This window comes from Mytilus edulis, chromosome 7 (genome assembly GCF_963676685.1).
Source record: "Mytilus edulis chromosome 7, xbMytEdul2.2, whole genome shotgun sequence".
NCBI classification, from domain to species: Eukaryota; Metazoa; Mollusca; class Bivalvia; order Mytilida; family Mytilidae; genus Mytilus; species Mytilus edulis.
In genome coordinates, this window is record NC_092350.1 from 64,949,137 (window position 1) to 64,973,470 (window position 24,334).

General features: G+C 30.7%; 1 protein-coding gene across 1 annotated transcript; it reads left to right on the plus strand.

The window, feature by feature from the left end:
- On the plus strand, positions 1-2,132 carry LOC139481994 (uncharacterized). The gene is made up of 2 exons (XM_071265622.1): positions 1-647; positions 1,655-2,132. The coding sequence occupies exons 1-2, from the start codon at positions 77-79 to the stop codon at positions 1,963-1,965; spliced, it is 882 nt and encodes a 293-aa protein (XP_071121723.1). The 5' UTR covers positions 1-76; the 3' UTR covers positions 1,966-2,132.
- The last annotated feature ends 22,202 nt before the right edge of the window (positions 2,133-24,334 follow it).

Below are 24,334 nucleotides of genomic sequence, written 5' to 3' on the forward strand. Positions count from 1 at the left end.
TTACCTAAATCAATGTATAAGCGCGAAAGGACAAACATATTTCACAGCGTTCAAAATTGGAATAATTTATTTTGACATGGCGGAGTATCGTATGGCTACAGAATGGCTGAAAAGATCATTCATGTTCTCAGATCCAACGCGTGCGTTTGAAAATGTCAAATCATTATGCATGTCAGTACTGAAACTTGGTGATACATCAATCATTCATGCTGAGTTTATCCATGTCTTAACATTTATTGCTAACAGAATGAATGGTTTAGAGTTTCTTAATTATTTAGTACCAAAAGGTCTTTGGAAAGACTATCTTGGAAAGCTTTGTGAATTTATGATATTTTTAGAAACTTTCCACCTTACAACAGATCAAGTAAAAATAGCAGAGTATTTGAAAACTGTTTTAATTAAGAAAGACTTCTTAACAGCACGACGGTTAAGAATATGCCAGTTCCAACTATCAAACAGATACGATTTAAAATATGATTTAAATGCAGCAAGCTTGCTTCAAGCAGATATTGGATACGCAGGTGGTTCACAAAATTGTAGAAATGATTATTTCATCATCGTGAGTGAAGTAAATTCTGCTTGGATTCAATGCTTTTTACAGCATCAGCTTGGCATACAAATGATCGATGATGACATCATACTTACAGGTAGTGCTAAAATATACAGCAGTGTAATCTTTTACAAAATATCTAATTTTAAAAATTTCAGTAACCTTTAGAATTACTTTGACTACCTGATCTTCAATTGGAACATAGAAACATAATCATTTTTTTTTCTAATTCTCAACGATGCCCGTATTTGTAGCAAAATGATTCATAAACTTTTGATACCAATTACATAAAATCGATCGTAATGCAATATTTTCGAATTAACAAAGAATGAAACACATGCTTTCCGATTTTCTCTAATTTATGAGAATTGATACTCGTCGAATATATTAATGTCAAAAAATAATTGTCGATATTGAGCAAAAGACGATTGTTTGGCAAATGTGATTATGTGAAAGGGTTTAGATATGATGCAATTAATGGTAAAATTCCGATACTTGATATGGGGACGAAGTCCCCAATTACGGTAGAAAAATCAATGAAAAAAAAAAAAAAAAAAAAATCTGGGAAAATTTCCCGAATTTTTCATTGTACTAATGAACTCAAAATCGTTAACGTTTTTTTTCAGATCTAGTTCCTGTTCCGGTTTTCCCGCATTTGCGCAGAAATCTGTCTTGTTTGCATGAGACTTTGATTTTTTTTTTATATTTATCAGTCTAGTAAAACATAAGATTGGATCTCAATACAAATTCAATTTTAATAATTGTTTGATATGAAAAAAAACGTTACGTTACCTGATGAAAGCGTTTCTTTTGTTTACATCGAATATGACGTCATAACTTAAAGAACGTCACAGCTAATTCCCTAACAACAGAACCAAAATCGGGAACGTTACGTACGGTATTTCGGTTTCTTTTATCAACATGATTGAATTAAGAAAATAATACATACAGACTTCGTCCCCATTCACAGGTTATGCCTGCCTCATATTATTGGTGATGCTAATAAAAATTAATACAACTCGCAGTCTGCATTGATTATAGTGTATTGTTGTGAACTGTCAATGCTTTAATAAACTTTTGGTAAATATTTGTTATTCTTTTCAGGTTGGCCTGGTGCTATTGATTACGATTCATGTTCGTCGTTATTGGAGACAACCATTGAGGGTATCACAGAATGTAGGAAGAGCATACTGGTTTTATCTAAAGACTTTCTGGAGAGAGAATGGGACGTCCTAAAAACAATAATAACACAAACACTGAAGAGAAGATCGGACTTCCTACGAGTTATCCTGCTAGAAAAATGTGATATTCCACCAGAAATAGACATCGAACGTATATCGTTCTTTGATTTCACACATGACAAGAACATTCCAATAGAAATTCAACATTTGAAGTTGGCTTTACTGGAAATTTGAAATATTTCTAGATACAACAAAGGAAATCTGACAACCATTTTATAGTCTGAAGCGTATTTACATATGTATACCTATATATATATATATTCACAAATTAATCTGAAAAATGTATTAGCAGAATTTAAAACAATGTGTATTTATTGTTAAGAAATAACAAAGTTTGTCTAACATTATTTTATTGTTTGACGGGAACGCACGATATTTATGCACGCTAATCTGATTTAAAACTGATTAATATGACAATATCACGATGCATAGAAGTAAGATGAATTGGTGTGGGTGTCAATGAGATAACACTCTATCAGAGTATCAATGGGTGAAAAATAAATTATTATAGACATAATGTGTAAAAAGAAAACAATTATACATTGATAAAGTCATAACGTGTAACATTTATATTTGAAGTACGACCTCCAACGATGAGCTTTGGCCCAAACCGATTTAGCAAGCTATCAAAGGACTAATCCGGCATCGTGTAAAAAATACAAACAGAAAACCAAACGAACTAATCTAAACAAAAAAAGAAGGAACAAGAAACACTTATGAACAACATAAAAAGTAACGATAATCAATAAACAACAGTGACCTTGGTAAATTTTGTTTTCTAACGGCGATCAATTATTGACGTTTATATGACGTCTTAAAATCAGAAATGTTGTACAATTCATAGTTATTTCCTAATTGTATGCATTGGCAAAACTTAAGTTGACATTTAAGAGTTCCAAATGGTGAAGTTGAAATCATCCCTTCGTAAATTTTACGGACGCCATCACGAGTTGGTTGACCGTTATGGAATAACCGTTTCACAAATGATATCGGATATGTTCCTAACGTCGTAACTACAATCCCCTTCCCTTTCATGAATGTGACCTACCGAATTAGACTATTTACCGGATTTGTAATCACATAAGCAACACGACGGGTGCCACATGTGGAGCAGAATCTGCTTACCCTTCCGGAGCACCTGAGATCACCCCAAGTTTTTGGTGGGGTTCGTGTTGTTTATTCTTTAGTTTTCTATGTTGTGTCATGTGTACTATTGTTTTTCTGTTTGTCTTTTTCATTTTTAGCCATGGCGCTGTCAGTTTGTTTTAGATTTACGAGTTTGACTGTCCCTTTGGTATCTTTCGTCCCTCCTTTAAAATATGTTTAGTTCAAATCCGGGCGTTAATTTGATGAGTTTTGCGAGCACTTGGTTCTTTGGAACTGCTAGAAACCATGTTTAATCCGATGTGGTAAATGTAGTTAGTCCAGTAGTAGACCTATAATGGTTTACATTTATAAATTGTTATTTGGATGGAGAGTTGTCTCATTGGCACTCACACCATATGTTCCTGTATCTAATTGTGTTTTAATATGCTCGTTCTTTGCAAGTTTCTGTTTGTGAGATCTTGAACTATTCCAACAGAATCAAATATGGACATAGAGAGTTGACATAGTATGTTAAACAGTTTTAAACATTTTTCGATGTTTGAGTGTCAGTGGTCTTTATCATTGCATTTATTTTTACAAATAGCATAACGTATGCTAGTTATATGTATATGACAAATGCGTCTGGCCTTTAAAGAGTATAAATCGTATATGGCAGAGGTTAAAATGTGATCAAGGTCCGTACTAGTTGTAAGCATATGCATGAGAACATATGCATATAACGGATTGTAAAAGGAACGAGTTTGTTTTTTCTTGTTCAACCCTTATCTGTATACAATAAACATTATGTTATACATTCAAATACGAATGCGATTTAACTTGTCTACAATGTTCACATAGTTTGGTCTTTTTTTATATTGTTGAGTTTTTTTCTCCAATAAGACCTATATTTACACGCACATTCATATACATTTGATGTGGTAAATGAAATCAAATTTTCATTGTATTCCGATACAGGTTAGACACATATGAAATTCGTAACACTTTATAAAAATCTAGATTAATATGCTGTTACGTGTAGTCACATATTATCTGTAAACTGTAATTGAAATGTCAGCAATCATTGTGTCAATATTTTTTACTGATATCCAAATCACAAGATACCTTTGCAAAAGTGAAAGTTAATTGTTGATTATTGGATTATTAAAAATAATCACAAGTTTTGTTACAACAGATATCAAACAAATTTGCAGGAGAATAAACATTTAATAAGATACTAGAAATAAAAGCCGATCAAAATACTAACTCAATCTTATAAAATAATTTGACAATGTGTTACACTTGCGAAAGAACCCTTCTTGGAGGCTTAAATCTGATAGAATTAAAAACAGTATTATAAAATAGTGTCTAATACTTACTCCCTTAGAATAGCTATATACAGTTATGAGAATAAAGCATCATGTTTTTTTTACAGTTCAATCCCATTTCTGAGATAAACCCTAGTTTTAAGTGGCGAATGGGGGGCGGGAGGGGGGGAGGGGGGTCATACTGTCGCTCAGTCTTTTATGTTTTATATTTTACATACTCTGCTCATTCTTTTCATGACGTTGTTGGTTTATTTTTGACCTTAAATGTCCCTCTAATATTATCCTTCATCTCATTCTAAATGATACTTTACTATTGTTTGCCTCTGTCTTTGTTCGTTTTTTTTTTTTGTAAGGCATACAACAAATACATTTTTTATGAGTGAATTCATTTCAAAAGAGGAGACACAAATAGAACAAATTAGATTAATTTTATGAAAACCCAGATTAATCGGTTACATGTAGTCACATGCATTATCTTAACCGTAATAATTATAACAACACTTGTTGTGTCAATACTCGTAACTGATTGTAAAACAAAGTAAACTTCAATGTATTGGTATATAAATTACAATTGTGAAAGTGAAAGTTAATTTCGGAAAATGCAAGTTTCACAGAAATTGTTTAAAAAGTGATGTAATTACCAGTATACACAAAACGTAGTATGTATATTGAACCTACAGGAGAGTTATTAATAGGTTTGTTTTAAATTTTATGGTTTTTTGAAATAATAATAAAATTATAAAATATAAACGTATCATGTATATAGTTTTGTTATGATACTTATATATATAAAATTTAAACAGAACAGAAGAGTTTCAAATGTAAAAACGTTCAATTATATGTTAATAAGAAAATTTCACAAAAAATGTCTTTGCATTCATCACACAGTGAGAGCTAAGACATCGCTTGTAATAAACTCCCAACAAGATTTCATTTTTTTAATGATTTTTGATAACTGTATAAAACAGCTGTTTAATCACTTATAAGTATGTTTTTTATTTTCTGAGATCCCCCCTTTTTTACCTAAAAGGTTTACATCTGCATTTGAATAACTGCACCATATTTCTCAACTGCACTGGTATTAAACTGATAACCGTAACTGGAATTACGACTATCCCAATATGGTGACGGCAGATATAGGTAAAATCTTAACAGCCATTTTTCTAAAATGTAGCATGTTTTTGTCAACAGTTACAAAACTGCAAGGTTTTTCTATACCATTACATCATATTTGAATCGTAACGGTGCACTTGAATTGTCTAATCACTTTGAAAATTGCCGTTGGAAAATACTGCGAAGATCTGTTACAGAATAAGGTTGTCAAAGTTGAGAAAAACGCTTGGTACTTTTATATACTTTGTGGAAAGATAGAAAAACACTATAATTTTCGTCAGAACTCAAAGATTCTTCGATATGTTCCATTGTCCTCTGAATATTTTTAAAGATGAATAATTAAAAATTTGTATACCAAACATTTAACATTTTACTCGGCGTTTATAAATAGCATTGAAAGTACAACAGCTCAAAAACGATAATCATTGATAAAATTAATGTAAATGAGCCACTCTTTCTCAGGTTGAGATGGAATGTGTTTGTTATTTGATTTAACGAGTTTAAAAATCGAAACCCCGGAAATTTCGTCTTATGACAAGCGCGAAAAATGGCGAAACTGAACTTCCAACAGCGGACAATGATTTCTAATCATACAATACTCTTTTTATGGATGTTTTAAATGCAATGTAGAACTTATCAATTAAGACATTTCTTATCCCTTTTGAAATATATATATATGAAGTCACATGCACGAAGAAGTTTGTCTGACGTATGAAAATTGAAAAGAAAAAAGGCATGACAGGAGTATAAGAGAAAAAAGGCAGAATGGCTATCTTGCCAAAAAGAAAAGTCATGATGAACTTATGAAAAACAAGTCAGGATACATTAATAACTAAGAAAGGCAGGACAGAATAAAGTGTAAAATAAAAAAAAAAACAGGACTACATTTACATTGAGATAACATTGAAAGAAAAATGCAGGACAACATTTTTCATCCTGGCCACAACTCCCCCACCCCTACCCTGTAAAAATTAAATGGTATCTCCCTAGTGTTGATTTCGACAACGATCTTTAGTTGTAACCGCAGAAAAATAGTCAATTGTAAGTCGGTGTGACTCTATCCACCACCAACACATAACCAGAAGCTGAGTGAGGAGACTTTCTTGCTATTAGACCTTTAGAACTATTTCCGACCTTGTCGTCTTATTTTTTAAATTACGTCATTGATGATCTGATCACTACAACGTTTTAACAAAATATTCGTTCCCGTGAAAACTAAGATTTGTTTAACTTTCAAATTTCATCGTGGTCTCTTCTCAGGATATAGCGGCTATCTTTATGTTAGCTTTACAGCTCATTTCCTAATGCATGTAAAGCGCGACTTTGGTTAACTTGATTGCTTAGTTTGTATCATTTACAATTGTAATTTGGATAATTTCCAATCAAATTTAAATATAATATATACAAATTAAAATATGCCTCTATATTGTTTGAAGATGTCAATGTTATTTACAAAGCTTGAATTCATGTTTATACAAACAGAGCAAGCAAGCCTACCAAAGTTTTACTCTACAAGCATTAGGAAATTAGCTGTAAAGTCGACAAGATAACAGGTTAATGTATTCAAGTGAATTTAAGATTGGTTGCAATTCTAAAGTACAATGGTTAAATTAATCTTAACTTTGATGTGCCACTATGGGCATCCATATAAAATAAGACAGTCCATGCGTGACCCATGGCATTAGATATTATGCATGTCAGTGGATATTTTCTTTGTAAAGCTAGCACTAATAACCTATATTATTTACGTGTCTGAAATATTTTGAAATTTTCAAATTCGAATACTGGGAGCTATCTGAAGTCTGTTCATAGGATCTCATTTTTAATATAGGCGTGGCAATCCATCACTTTAATCCAATCAACTGTCCTTAATAATAAAGATTGACGTGCAATTGTGTCTGTGTCAAGTTAGATAAATATATTCATATTTCTGGACGTACATATGTCAGGTTTAGGCTATTTCATTCAATAGTAGTATATGAAAAAAAAGGATTTTCTGATATTCTATCTATAACTGAAAACAAATGGCATTAAATCGTAGAGGCAGTCCCACTTTATGTGAAGAATAGAACATATTGAGCTTTTTTGGATTTTCTTTGTCCACTAGCAAATGTCTGCCTGTACCACTGATTATACATATAACTTCCGGACTAGCAAACACAGGCAACCCAGTTACTAATCTTCCTGCTTCCAACTGAACGACATGTTCCAGATTGTTGGAATCTTGTTTAGTACAGTCATTCCATAACTCACGTGCATATTACATAAATGATCTTATAAGTGTATGCGAATAAGATAATTCCTAGTCAATACATATTTCAATTTTTTTAGAAATTTAATCTTGTGCTTGCACACTTTAAAACGTTTTCTATATTGTATAGAATTTATCATTGGAATCAAAAGTAATACTTAAATGTTTATGACAGGAGACAATTCTACCGGTGTGTAGAAATACCGCAAAGGACTTCTTAGTGCACTAAGAAGAAAGCTTTTGCACTTAGGACATTACAACGATGTTTTGAGATCCCAAAGAACATGGATATAAGAGGATACGAGTATATAACTCATATTTATAAAGTTTGGTATCAAAAGATATTGTAATTTTGAAGTAAAATGCTTTTTAATCGGCGCGTGCCACTCGGCAAATAAACCTTATCCAATAAACAATTGTCTTGCCACCCACCAATCATCATGTTCAATCAACATTATCCAATAAAAAATTTAACGTTACTAATTGATTAATTAATGGTTGTTGTTGAATGCACCTAACGGTTTAGCATGGCATAATTTCAAGTTGATGAAAGAAAAATTAAAATTGAATTTTGTGTTTACTTTGCCTTTGTTAAAATTTGTTTTTAAGGAAACTGAATATGTAAGCTTCTTTTTTTTAAAGAGGCCAATTTTGAGATACAAATTGAGAAAAAAAAATGCTTCTGAGCTTTCATTTCCTATACATACTTTCATTATACCTTGAAAGACATAAGAAAGTATGTGGCGTCCGTAGGGTTCTTCAAAACCCGATTACAAAAGTATTATAGAAATTTTAAAACTTCAAGCGGTAAATACTATTTTATGTTTTAAAAAGAAAATATAACTCATACGTGTCTTCTATGAACGATGCTATTATTTATTTGAATTCAAATAAATTAATTTACTAAGAAATAAACAATTTTCGGTTAAAGACGGGAAACTTAATTCATGTGTCAGAATGAAATGATATACACCTCTTGTCCTTGATTTATGTCTCATAAAAAGGGGGAACTTAGAAATTAGAAATAGCTTTACCAAAGCATTTTGATTGTCTTTATTAGGCAAAAAAATGTACGAGAATACTTACATTTAGACTTTTGAAACCCATGTATTAATTAATATCTGAAACTATTTGAAGATAACTCTACCGAAGCGGAATATAATACGTACAAATAAAGAAAAACTACAGTTGTTTTTTAATCTTTGCACATTAATGATTAATTATTGTTATCAATAATATTGTTCATTTAATTACTTAATTAGTACCTAAAATATGTCTACCGCTTGGCATTAAATCTCGGTGTGATAGGAAACGATTATTACATATATATTATATTATTTGGATGAGGATTTGAGCTAGTCTATAAAAACACATTAATTAGTTAACATACATTCGAGACCAAATACAGTTGTTGTAATAAAACTTTTATTTTAGTCATGCATAACTGATATTGACGAAATTAGAATAGTTCGTCCCTACATCGTTGTTCTTGAAACAATCATTATTAGTATACAGAACTAAAGCAAGTTTTACATCGACCTGTATTTAAATCAAATTGGTTCTCTTCTTCTTCTTTTGGTATACAATAGTCTATCGACATTCGATGATTACATACTGTTGTCATACGTGTACAAAACTTTTACCCCAATTTATTCAAAATATATATTTTTTTCTTATGTTCAATGTATACATGTATATATTTTGAATTCCGCTATAGTTCCGTAACTTTCTACCCAGTCGTATAAACGAATCGTCGACAAGTGCGTTCATTTTTTAAAGCAATATTTCTGGTATGTTACACTCTGTCCCTCACTATTGACAACGAGTATATATTACATTTTCCCAAATTCACCCTTGGAAAAAATATTTAAATAGATTTTAATTTCATCAAATCTTATTTTTTGGGGTATTATTTATATTTTTATGAATAATATTCTTTACACCAGAAATGTTATTTATAAACAAGCGTATGAGTTTAGTAATGACAAGTAAGACAGACTTGTATATTATACATCTGATAGTTCAAAATGGAAAGTTATAAGTTATCGGCCGTGTACACTGAAAAATACCTGCAGAAGTGAAACGATGCATGAACTTGCAAGCCCGACAGAAAATCGCTTGAATACCTGGACGTGTCACCTCGCACCCCTCACAATACCTTTGGAAGTAATACCTTTAGCCATGCTGGTGATCAGATGAGGGAAGATAAGAATTTATTTGAAAAAAGTTTATTACTTTAAAGAATTATGAACAAATTAGATTTTCGAAAACAATTTTCACGGAACACTTATTTGTGATTTCAACTTTGACTTTTTACCTAATTCCAATATTAACAGTTTACAAACAACAGACCATGGTAATTAAAAAAAAATCAGAATATTTTCCGTATCAAAATAGTTAGTCGGATAAAACAACCGTACGAGTGACAAGATATCGACACGCAATTACGACTACATCGGTTACTGTCGTTTTGTTCCTTTGTGGTTTATAGACATATCGTTGTTATTAATCGAGAAAGAAGACAAAATGGCCGAACGCAGAGAATTGATACTCTAAATTTAAAATCGATGGTGATCGCTTATCTAGCGGAATAAAACTTTAATATCTATGACTTTGAGCATTTTTATACAGAATGAACATAATATCAATTTTTGATTTTTTTGCGAAGTTTCCCTTTAATAGTCTCCCTTAAAACATAATAAATCATCATATAGAGACCAAGGCAGCAAAGATAGTCAAAATAATCTTTTTGCATTTGCCAGTATTCTATCCTTTTAAAATCCTTGCTGTGGGGTTTGGTTGACATCAGAAAAATGAATGAAATATTGGCCACTGGACCTTAAGCAACCAAATATAATCCTTACCTTTCCGTGAAGAGTTCACAATTATTTGTCTTTTTAAAATTAAAAGGATAAAAATAATATATGAGTTGAAAATACGCCATTACATAAGAAGTAAAAAAATATAACAGACAGAAATACAGAATAAACACGGCAGGAACAAACAAACGAAAAAAAAACCCATCTGAAATACCATATACATGTTTAATCAGTATACAAGCGGATTATAAACGGGTCAAGGTTGGGCGAACATGAACTTCTACCAATTACACAGGTGACAATCAACAGATTGAGGCACGTGTCGAGAAAACCTTAAATAACTCTCTAATAAAAAAAGATATAATTATGAAATTTTAACAAAGTCTATTTCTTGATGCCATGTCCCTTGTGACAGTTGTATCATTCCATCAGGTCCTTAATGCACATTTTTGTTCTTAGTGTACTAAGGAGGTCCTTTGCTGTATTTCTACGTACCCCAATTCTACTACTTGATTTTGAAGTTCTTATGTTAATATCATCTGGAGAAGAATTACAGGAGAATAGCATAGTATTTGTCTTGTTCCGATTAAAATCAATAAACCAATCCTTAGACCATGCTAAAATTTGTTCTAAATCGCTATTTAAGACATTCGCTATTGTGTTAGGACTAGTTCTTGAATAAGAAAGGGATGTTTCATCAGCACACAATCGAGTTAGACGTATCAAATTACCAGCTATGTCATATACATGAATAAGGAATAGTAGGGAACCTAATACAGAGCCTTGTGGAACTCCTGCATTAGTATTCTCAAAAGGAAAATATGAAACAGAAACGCATTTTGTTACATTTTTAAATACAATTTCTTTTCAAATACTTTGCCCACTGCTGAAAATAATGAGATTGGTCTAAAATTGAGAAATCAGTGATTTGTCATGCTCAAAGTCAACTCATTTTAAAGAAGTTTTGAAAATAAAATGGCTAAATGAATTTTTTTTTTTTACATAAAGCACAAATAAATTTACATGTTACATTATGAGATCAAAATATCTTAAATTCCCCAGTCCAGAGATACCGTGTATATTCGCCTGAATATACCATATCGAGAATTTTACATTCATATTTGTTACGTAATGAGATATTTGCCCAGGTAAAAAGATCCAGCAGGTGGTGTATATTCTAAAGTGTTTTTCGCCTTCCATTATACATGCTGACGATGACATTTAGCTTTAGGGCCATTTTGTTTTCGCAAAGAAAAACAAAAATTAAACAGTTTTATATATGTAATATCCTGTTGACAAATCATTTTTAAAATTAAAGGTAAACAGATAAGCATAACGTCTTCGCAATTTCTTGTTCAGATCCATGGACACAGATGTCAGAATGAATAAGAAAACACTAAACTCTTAAACAATATATTGTTAAATGGACACCAAACACATTTTGATAGAATAGTGTACTGATAGATTTTCTTGTGTATTTGCTATGTTCTTAAAACTTCAACATCCCATCAACAATACTTAAATTAAAGTCCTACGTTTTATAAAGTGAATATATATTTTTTTAAATATCATTTGCAAGGCTGCATGTACTTTGAACTATCGTTTTCATATATTTCTTTTCCGCCATGCATAAGTTTAATCTTTACTTTGACTTAATTGTCATGATATAATTTTTTATGTATAATTTGTTTCAGAGATCGCTTTATAAACGTTATGCTTAAAATAATTAACACACACAGAGCGATAGCACAGACAGATGTAGTAGTCTCAGCCGAAAACACTACGTAATATTGATAATATAGGCAAGTTTGACAAACCATGCAATCACAAATGTGTTGTTTTGGATTATTCATGGTTGACTAGTTCTATATTAACCAGTGACACGTGTCCTAATTTTTAAGAAAAGGGACAGAAAAAGTATTTAACAAAAATAACCGGTTTTTCAAAATTATTTTTTCAAAATTATTTTTTCAAAATGCACTGCATAATTTAAACAGCTTTAAAGTGTTTCAATTTATTTCATGTTTGTGTCAATGTTTATGACTTACGAGTATTATATTTCTTGTGAAATTGATAGATGAGCGTTTTTTTACAACTACCGAAACAAAAGAATATAGCGTAAACGTCAATTAATGGACAAGCAACCCAACGAGAAAAATAAAATTTCAGAGGCAGCTACATGTACATGTATAACTAGTTTGGAGTTAGAGAAATCATTCAATGCCATATGATTCTATTCAGATTTGTGCGTTTTTCGATTTACGAATAAGTCAATAAGATAAAAAAGTAATTGAAGCCAAAAAAAGGTACATGAAATAACGTAATAACATAAGTTTACATATACATATGTACCTAGTAGCATTTAATAAAACAACATTTGAACTTATATATTACTACTATTTTATTTCAATTGTAATTTTATGTTTATGTATATTTAATGTTACCCGATATGGAGTTCTTCTAAAAAAATATCATTTGAATGGGTATTTCTGGTGTATATACATGTATCACACGTGCTATCTACATGTACAATATACGGAAATGACACGGCTGGGTATTGTAAAGTTACTGAAGGAAGATTAATGTCAGGTGTATATCCCCGGACGAAGAATTTACTGGTGTGTCAAAACGTCGCGCTCGTCTCTTCTTTTTTTTATAATATGAATTGCGCCAATAAATGGAATTTGACACATTCCCCATTTCCATTCTCTATTTTATTAATTGTGTTGTGTTATAATAACCTCGAAACGATTAATCTATTTACACCTTCATGTAACATTAGAATACTGACTTCAACTGTTAAATAACTTTATAATTACTAAAATTACTAAAATTTGAAATTATGTACTTTAAGAAAGTCTCCATCTGTATGCCATGTTTTTTGTGTCAATTCTATCATTCCATCAGGTCCTTAATGCACTATTTTGTTCTAAGTGCATGCACTAAGGAGGCGCTTTGTGGTATTTCTTCTTGTACCTTTAAATACCGGAAAGGACCTCCTCGGTGCACTAAGAACAATCATTTGAAAACAAGTCTATAATATTTGCGCAATTAAATGATTGTTTTATTGGCGCAAATGAATGCTGCAGTTTTTACAATAAGTGATTCAAAAAACAAATTGGCGTAATTAAGTTGTGGCGCAAATTAATTCTGTTTAGCGAAACTTTATATTGACCTTTAAAACATTGTGTGTACACAAACGAAACAATATTCATCTTTTACCGTATTTGGCACAACTTTTTGGAACTTTGGATCCTCAATGCTCTTCAACTTTGTATTTGTTTGGCTTTATAAATATTTTGATATGAGCGTAACTGATGAGTCTTATGTAGACGAAACGCGCGTCTGGCGTACTAAATTATAATCCTGGTAACTTTGATAGCTATTTTACGCAGTCTACCCGGAGAATAAAAGTTTTTGCAATTTGTGTAGGATTTCAATTTTAGAATGTAATGAACAAATAAGAAGATCGTTAGAAACCTTAAGCGAATCGGAAAATGGTCTATGCACGATGAAAGGGAAAAGTTTGGTGCGTCGATAAAAAAATTTCATAGATGCATGTGCTAATTGTAAAATTTCAAGTCTTTAAATAACATCCATTTGTAGAACTGATTATTTCGATCCTTTAAATATGTGTAAAATAATAATACAAAAATATATTATTTAGTCTCTTTCATGTAAATACTGTAGATTTGTATTTGATCATCGATTGCAAACATAACGCCCAGTGACAAATATTTCATGTATTCGTACAAAGAACAAATCAACTTCTTTTAGAATACAATTGATTGGTTACTTGAGGTAAATGATTTGCGACAGAATAAGTGAAACTTGGCCAGAAGCTTACCTCTATGATAAAGAAATATAAAAAAGGTAGAGTTATTTTTTAATTCTGTATTTCACTCATACATGGACTTAAGCCCTTTTAACAGTAAAAAAAAAGCAACGCTGGTTTCATAGATATCTTCAACGAATTTTTATATATCCCTGGCAGTTTTCGGTATATATCAGACACTGACATTGAGGAGAACAAATACCATGGAAGTGTTGTCTTTTTTCTAATACATTTAGATATAAACGTTTACTTCATATAAAGCCTCATTTATATAACATTATATATAATGTATTGTGTCAAGGAAATATTTGGATGAGAGAAATATTTGGCGGAGGAGAGAGAGAGAGACATATAGACTTATATCGCGGTATTTGGTCTCTTGTTGTTCATGTCAAAATGTGATGGGAGGAAACGTTTCCCCTTCGTTTTAATCATATTCCATAATGATATTAGTTAGAGATTTTAATTAATTCAATCCAAACTAATAATTGTTTTTTTTTATCTCGCATCTTTTTATATTAAATCATTTTAACTCAAAACTATAATAATTGAAATAATTTTCTGAAATAAAACCCTAACATACTTGTATATCAGACGCTTAACAAAACGATATACCACCATACGATTGATGAATCGCTAAACGATATTACATACCATACGATAAACGAAACGCTAAACGCTAAACGATACCATAAACCATACGACAAATAAAACGATTAACGATACCATAAAGCATACGTTATACAAAACCCTCAACGGTGACATTTACCATACGATGAACGAACGATGAACGAACGCTGACCGAACGTTGTACGGACGATATACGAACGATGTACGGACGATGACCGATCTCTATACGAACGATTACCGAACGCTATACGTACGATTCCCGAACGAAAAAAGTGTTAACTTTTACGTTACAGGGACTGTACATGTACAACTAGGTATATTGTAAAGGAATAAATGAAGGCCATAAAATAACATCCAAATATGTATAAGGTTAATCAAACCTAAAACAGTAACAATCTTGAATTTGTTTAAAATTTCTTTGAGAAAAATTAAAATTTTACTAATTGGTTTTTAAATTCCTGTAACAAACAAAGAGTTCGTGATGTAAACAAACGTAAAACTAATCCATATGTATAATGGATGTACATACGTTAGTCCAAAGTATGTTCCGTATTTCACTTTTTACATTCAAAGTTTAGTTCGGTTTTAAGTCATATAAACTGGATTTTTCCAGAAAAAAAATACAATATCTGATCATTATTTTTTAGTTCTGTTATTTAACTGTTTATTTTAAAAGAAGATTTCATAAGTTTCATTTCCTTATTTAACTATCATAACATGTATCTTAAAGATAATAAATGAGTGTTTTATCGTTAGGTAAATATTTGAAACTGAAATGAACATTATACAATTATAGTCTTCGTATGAGGTCGATACTAGGATATATTGACCTGAAAGAAGTATATTGCCTGATGACAATTTATTAATTTCCGATCATATTTGTATCGAAATTGTCTTTGCAGTATACGCTCTTTTTTTGGTCATTGAAGTTTGATGGAATTTTATAAATATCATATTGTCAATTTGACAATAACAATAGGTATTTGGTGTTTTTTTAATTTGGTTTATGGTATTTTTTTTTTACAAATTATCGATCATTATCATATGCTTTTGAAAAAAAAATCAACAATATCATGAAATTTATCAGATAACGTCAAAAAGAATATCGGATTTGAGATATTCTAAAATTAATCGTGAAACATCACTTTTGCTATCCGTCGTTTTTCATCTACCTTCAAGAATAAAGTTAAACATATGACTATCCCTGAACGAATTAAATTAGTCAAAAAAATACGAATTAATATAATTCATTGATAATAAATGACAACCCAAATTTTAAATTACCATCCATATAGAGACTATTTACGTCAGTATATAAACAGCGCTAGACAAAAATCATTTGCATGCACTGGTTAGCCTATATGGGGTAGAAAAATGAAATATTGTTATGTTCATATATAAATGTATATGCGACAGTTTCTGAAACACAATATATAAAAACTTTAAAGATATAAAAATGTTAAAACCAATCTATACATGGTAGAGGTATGGAGGGGGGGGGGTTGAGATCTCACAAACATGTTTAACCCCGCCGCATTTTTGCGCCTGTCCCACGTCAGGAGCTTCTGGCCTTTGTTAGTCTTGTATTATTTTAATTTTAGTTTCTTGTGTACAATTTGGAAATTAGTGTGGCGTTCATTATCACTGAACTAGTATATCTTTGTTTAGGGGCCAGCTGAAGGACACCTCCGGTTGCGGGAATTTCTCGCCACATTGAAGACCTGTTGATGCACATTCCCCATTTCCATTCTCAATTTTATGCTATAACAATTGTGTGAATACCATAATCTGACAAAATATGTAAAGCAAACTATGCTTTATCACATTTAATTGCATTTGTGAAAGTCAGTCTTTGCATTCACACAATCATGTCATTACTTTGTATTACAATAGTTGTACACACTTTACCTTGTCGTCTGAAGAATTATAGCAAATATGTATTTGAAACTCATATTTTATGACGTTCTAGTGATGTCCAATATATTCAAGGAACAGGGTTGTCTAAATTTTCACTGTTTAAAAGTCTTCAAAGATAAGTGTAAAAACTAATTTTAAAGAGCTAAGTCAAGAAACTTATCGTACGGAAATCCACTTACACGCATATTCATCTATATTATGTTTTTGTATCCTACGATACGGTAGGTGCATGGATGTGCACACTGGTAAAAAAGAAAATATAAATTTAAAGAATAATGGGAAAACTGTCGCATGACTATCTTTAGCGTGTTTTTATTGTAAAACAAATATATGGGTTTGTTTCGTAGAAATTGTGTTACGTTAAGGTAAAATTACAATATTCATATAGCGCTAAGATCTGCAGATTTTGTTCTTTTATCAATTTGCTGTGTTGTTTAACACGAACGCACAAGTTTCATGTTCGTAGATACCTTCCATGACGTACAGGTTAGAGATGATAAATAAGTATTTTATCGACAAGTAAATATTTGAAAATGATATGAATATATATCAAACAAACATCTAATGCATTGCTTCTTGATTTCCAAAAGAGGGACGAAAGATACCAAAGCGACAGTCAAACTCATAAATCTAAAACAAACTGACAACGACATGGCTAAAAAATGAAAAAGACAAACAAACAACAGCACACACGACACAACATAGAAAACTAAAGAATAAACAACACGAACCCCAACATTCTAACCACATAAATAATATATGTCATTTATCAACATTAAGTTACCTGTAATAATGCCTGGTGTTGCATGTACATTACATTGCCTCTTGCGTTATATTTAACGATTGTCACATGAGAGACTAACATGTAAATATGTATGTCATACTGCTAATATGTAAACCGATGCCTAACAGTTTAACAACATAAAAAAACCAAACTGCTAGGAAAATTAAAATGGAACATCCCCAAACTAATGGAAAACACAAGGCTAGAACGCCTTAAACGAATGGACAACAACTGTCATATTCCTGACTTGTTACAGGCATTTCATTATGTTTAAATGAATGTAACATTGTTTTGAAGCTGTCTAAACCTCTCATGTGGATGACAGTTACATAAAATTTCACTAATGTGTGAACATTATAGGTAAAAGTGTCAAAAATAAGGGTACATCAGTGTTTTAAACTTAATCACAAGTATACACAAAATATCCACAAATAAAACCAAACAACCCCGCCCTTTTCAGACGCTTTATCAAACACCAACATAATTAAGTCTTGCTTTCTTTTTACATCAAATAACCATCAATGCAAGTACTTAATACAGGGTACTATTTCAGCTCACACAATGTCTGTGAAAAACAATTAAAAAAACCAGCAATATTTTCAATTATTGTACATACAGTATTGGTAATTGTGTAGGTACCCTTATCTGATATGTAAATGCGAAATTAATATTCTACTTTATAAAACTAAAATGCATGTGAGAAAGGGAATAATCGGTATTCAAAATTACTATAGTTAAACATGCTATAACTTGTCAACAACCGTAATAAAGGATGACATGTTTTACCACTTTGCTCTGTCTTCCATTCTATTGATGTCGACACAGAATACTTTAAAAGCTTAAATTAAATAGTTACCTGACCTAAAGATTATTACTGGTCAGTCGTATTGTTTTCATGAATTAGGATGAATCTGGCTTGTTCCCTGTTTAAAACATTAAGATAAGTTTTTCAGAAAAAAAAATCTATGTCTAAATGCCATTACCACTTCTCAAACAACTTCGTTTACATTTTTTTTTCGTGAAAGATTTTAAAATAGTCTAAATCTGTTTGAAATAAAAAAAATCTTTAAATGTTGCCTTGCTGTTAATTTCTGAGAATTGTTATAAATCATGATAGATGTCTTCACATTCTAAATCATATTCATTCACCCTATGTGTGTACATTATAATCATGACAATATCTAAATTATCTAGTAAACCTAAAAAATGCAATATTTTTCATAGGTTTATATAAGAAAAACTTATCGATTTTACAATTTGTATTTGTATTTGTCTCTTTTTTTTCTTCAAAATGTGACCAATGATAACTTATTAATTAATGTATGAATGCTGAACGCCAAGTTGGTAATACTGAATATATAAGTAAGCAATGAACAAATTTACAATCAAACATGTATATTATTCAAGAAAAGACCCTTGTGAAAACTTGGCAGCAAGTAGGTAAAAAAAACCATATTCGACTCATTAACATACATGTGATTTCCTCCTTTAGTTAATACAAACTATGTGAAAATGTTATATATACAAATAGCAAGACTTAACATGATCAGCGATTTAACTTGCATATTTTTCAATTATAAATTTTCAGATTTCATATTCTTTTCCATGAATTAAGTTTGGATTTTTGCATAAGAACTTTATTTATTACCACATTCATCTAAGTTTTCCATTGTACTTGAAGGCAAATTATATTGCATTTCGTTAAAGATTTAAAGAGTATACAGCAATGAAATGTATCATCCTTATTGACTTCATAATTTACGGTTGCATAATGTCACAATCTATATCTTATCTGTTGTAAATATGTTAGCAATCATTGTGTAAATACTTCTAACTGATATCGAAATTGAGGATACGTTTTGTATACATGTACCAAACCTTCAATAGTGAAATTAAATTGTTGATTTTTCGGAAAATCTAGGTATCACTTTAGAAAAGTTTGAAATAAAAAAAACAGGTAATTATCAACTTAACACAATTAAGAAAATCTAATGAGTGTGAAGAGGACAAACATGATAATTAGATACTAAAAATGAAATGCTATATAAAAATCACCGTGAACATGTTGACTAAATTTTACATTATGTTATACTAACATGAGATTCCTCCTCAAAAACCTATACCTAAAATATTAAATTAAACTTTTAACACCGTGTCTGAAAAAAATTGTTCTACCATAGAACAATTTTTAAAGTTTTGACATTCAACACATTCAAAATATTTTTAATTCTAGAACAGATACTGGCATCTCAAACACATAACAGAGCCTGACGAGTCTGGTCAATAATTAGCAATATGACGGATGACAGGAGAGGTGCAGGATCTTGCAAACTTTCTGGGAATTTCGTGATTATATCTGGCATGTCTTCTTATAAAGTGGGTTCATGTTTTTTTTTGGTTCTATGTTGTATTTTGTATACTATAGATATAGGAAGATTTGGTATGAGTGCCAATGAGACAACTCTCCATCCAAATAACAATTTATAAAAGTAAACCATATAGGTCAAGGTACGGCCTTCAACGTGGAGCTTTGGCTCACACTGAACAGCAAGCTATAAAGGGCCCCAACAATTGCTATTGTAAAACCATTAAAACAGGAAAACCAACGGTCTAGTCTTTATAAAAAAAAATACGAGAAACGAGAAACACGTATAAGTTACATAAACAAACCACAACTACTGTACATTAGATTCTTGCCTAATGACAGGTGCAAACATTTGCAGCGGGATTAAACGTTTCAATGGTACCAATTGTTATTAGACTTATTATATGATCAAATTCATTGAAATTTATTGTAGAACTTGGTGGCAGTTGTTTAAGGGTATTAAAATAGATTAGACACAAATGAAATATATTGAGAACACTTTATTAAAATCTAGATTCATCGGTAACTTTTATTTACATGATATCTCTTAACAGGAGTAAATATATCTACATCAACTCTGTCAATACTCGTAACTGATGTAAAACAAAGAATACTTTTAATATACTAATATAAAGACTTCAGTTGTGAATGTGAAAGTTGATTTTCGGAAAATGCAAGTGTCACATAAATTGTTTAGACACACAACATGTTTTATCAGTATAGAAAAACTGCAGAATGCATATTGAATTTAATAAAGGTCGTTCATAGTTTTGCTTAACATGCTATGGACAGTTGGGAATATGCATATTAAACACATTGTTAATGGTTTTGTAATGATACGTAACCAAATTTTTAATCATTACAGAAGAGTGTCAAATGTTAAACGTCCAAACAGTCAATAACAAGACTAACTTCACACTCTGCACAAAAACATGTTGTTAAATGATAGTGTAGGATATAAAACGTTGCTTGTAATAAACTCCCAAAAGGACTTCCTCATATAGTGTTTTCTGATAAGTTTTTTTTTCCGGGTAGTCATAAAAAACCCGAATTGTATAATACATTAGTTCATCCATAATAAATACAGTTTTGTGGTACCTGTGTTTTACAGTAATTGGTTTGTACTTGATATTCAAGAACTACAGTTTTTTGGTTCCACTGTTAAATTTTCAGCATTTTGAAAATTGGTCAATTTCAAATCTTTTAAAGTTATGATTTTGAACATGACATATTGCGATTACTGCTGGTACTATTTCTGTACCAACATTTTAGGACAAATCAAGTACTGTAAAAACAGATATCTAAATATTACAATCAGTTTAAAGTAAAAAAAAAAAAATAGCACTAAATATTAAAAGTAAATTTCGAGTACTACAGATTTGTTTGTACAAAACTAGTACATATGCAAAAGTAGCAATGTAAGTCAGAATTATAAAGAATATATGTTTACGGTAGTTCTGAGAATTTCCTAATTATTTATTATCCATAAACGATGGGTTTGCTATAGTGTGATTCAGTAAAATCGCATTTTCACGCTAAGATCTCTGAATTTTTCTTCTTCTTTATAACTTACCAGTTTATTGTAAAACAAGATTTCCTAAGCTTCATTTCCTTATGTAACTTTCCATAAGCTACGTCTTACTTATCGTTACGTAACAATTTGAAGCTGATATGAACACGACATGATTTTGTATGACAACAAACAGTAAGTAAATGAATTGTACGAAACACTATACCTTCATTAAAAGATAAGGCATTTTATTTTTATTTCAAATTACCATTCAGATAGAGTTGTTTGCGTCAGTATTTAAGCAGCTTCAGGAAACAATCAACTTAATGCACATGAATATGAAAACCCCTGATAGGCTATATCGGGTAGGAAAAAAGATATGTGCAAAGTCTGTAAATCTTTTAAACAGTTGATATAAAAGCCTACAAAACGGACCTGAAATCGTCTTTTATTTTGAATTTAAATGATCTACATGTAATCATGGTCTTAAACAAGAAGACAATACAAGCACTTGAATAAGGAACACGTTATCCTAACACAGTTAAAATTTATTTAAAAAAAAGGTTAAAATGGTCATATATGCGACAGTTTCTGTAACATTTAAGTTCAGTATTTTTGTAATTTTACTTTTTATATCTAGAAAATGTGTGGTAATGTGTAAATACATATCATAATCTGATCATTTATTCAAATGAAACTCTACTTTATCATATCAAATTGCTTTTGTGAAAGTCAATCTTTGTTTTCAGAAAATCATATCATAGTTTTGCATTACTTTTCTGTACCAACAATAACTTTGAATAAAGCAAAAGTGTATCTGATACACAAGTTTTACGAAAAAAAAAATACCAGTTTTTTTCTGTTTATGATCCACAAAGATAATCTCAAAGGAGCATTTTTGACAACAATGATCTAAAGTTACCTTACTGAAATACACGGATTATTATTTATAGTACAGCATGTGCGTGTTTCCCGTTATTCGTTCGGTGCATAGATGTGTGCGTTGGTCAAAACACAAAATATGAGGGTCAAAAGTGTAAAAATATTACTGGAATAAGCGTATTACTAGGTTTAACTTTAAGCGTTTTCTAAAAAGATTGTTTACTTTGATTCAAAGACATTTTATTATTCTGGTAAAATCGCAATTTCACACTAAGATTAGCAGATTATTGTTTTATTATTTCATTAACAATCTTGTTTTATTTGTTGAAAATAAAAATAAAAAATAAAATTATTTAACTATTTAAAAGAAAGAGTAACATCTGCATATGTTATTGCTTATATGTACACCAATACGAACACGTTAAATAACAAAAGTACAAAAAAACAATAGCGTAAAAATACTCATCAAATGGTAAACTCAATACCTCAAACATATCAATAAAATTGATGAGAATTATCATATTTCTGTCATGGTATAGCGATTTCCTTTTGTAGAAATATGTGATTTAAACGTGACAGCTAGGTAGGTAAATCTTTCACCTGTATGATAGTCCAAAAAATCGTTTTACTGGAAACAATGTGTGGGAAAAACCTAAACAGACATAATAGGTAAACATGTCAAAAATAGGGATAAGACAGTCAATATTGTGTTATCTCTTAATCATTACAAAACAAAAGCATATGGCTCAAAGAAAATAAAAAAAAAACCAAATAGACAAAGCTCATAAGCAAACGCGAAACACAATATTATGAAAAATTACCATAGCACAGTAACACAAAAAAGGGATGTATAAATACAGAGCAACGTCAAAGTGATATTACCTAAACGCTGAACATCGGAAATATCGTGATAGTAGCAAAATGCATCTCAGTCATTCTTAATAAGTCTATTTGTTGTAATTCAAATAAAAAAATGACAAAGATTTAATTCAGCGTATTTATTTCTATTTATTACTACAAATATCTTGTACAAATAAACAAAAAGAATACTAATATTTTCAAATTTTGTACATTCACCATTCTTAATTATGTGAATACCTCCTATCTTAAGGTCAGATTAGCGATGTTGTTATATAATTCAATCTTAAGTGATACTATGTAATGGAGGTGAGTAAATTTTGCTTGACTATTTATCTCGGTGCACTCATAAAGTCAATAACAGATCTTTTCTTTGCACATTCAAAAGAGTTATCTTTCTGTCTTTTTTTTAAAGATTTCAATCGTTGCTGTATATAAGATATCTAGTTAGTATTAAAAACAAACAATGTTTAAAAATACACTTTCACCCCGCCGCATGTTTGCGTCTTCCTAAAGTCAGGGAACTCTGGCTTTTATTACTCTTGCATGTTGTTTTTTTTAACTTGAGTTCATATATACTTTTTGGAGTTTTGTGTGACGTCCATTGTCATTGGACTAGTACATAATTGTATTAAAGGACCAGCTGAGGACCACCTCCTTGTGCGGATTTTCTCGCTGCGTTGAAGACCCATTGGTGGCGCATTCGACTGTTGTCTGCTCTTTGCTCGGGTTTTTGTCTCTATTATTGAAATATTCCCTATTTCCATTCTCAATTTTATGATATGTGTTGTTTGAAAAATATTAGTATAATAGCAATATTACTATTTTATGTGTATTTGTGCTTCTTTCTTGTGTTCAATACGTGACCAATGTAAACTTATATATTAATGTTTGAATTATGAACGTTCATTGGATGATATTGCATACATTTTTAAGCAATGACCCCATTTACACTCACAAATATTCGTATATCTATGTATGCTCTTTAACAAAAGTCGATGAGGGAATTTTATTGGAAAAGTTGGTTTTATGTTGGATAGAGGAGGTTTATTGCTTACAATAAACCATTCACAAGTCCTTAGTTAGATGTTTCAATGATGTTCAAATCTACAAGACGACTAGCTTTCTTCATTGTTCTTCCTTTATAAAGCATTGAGTTAAACATCAA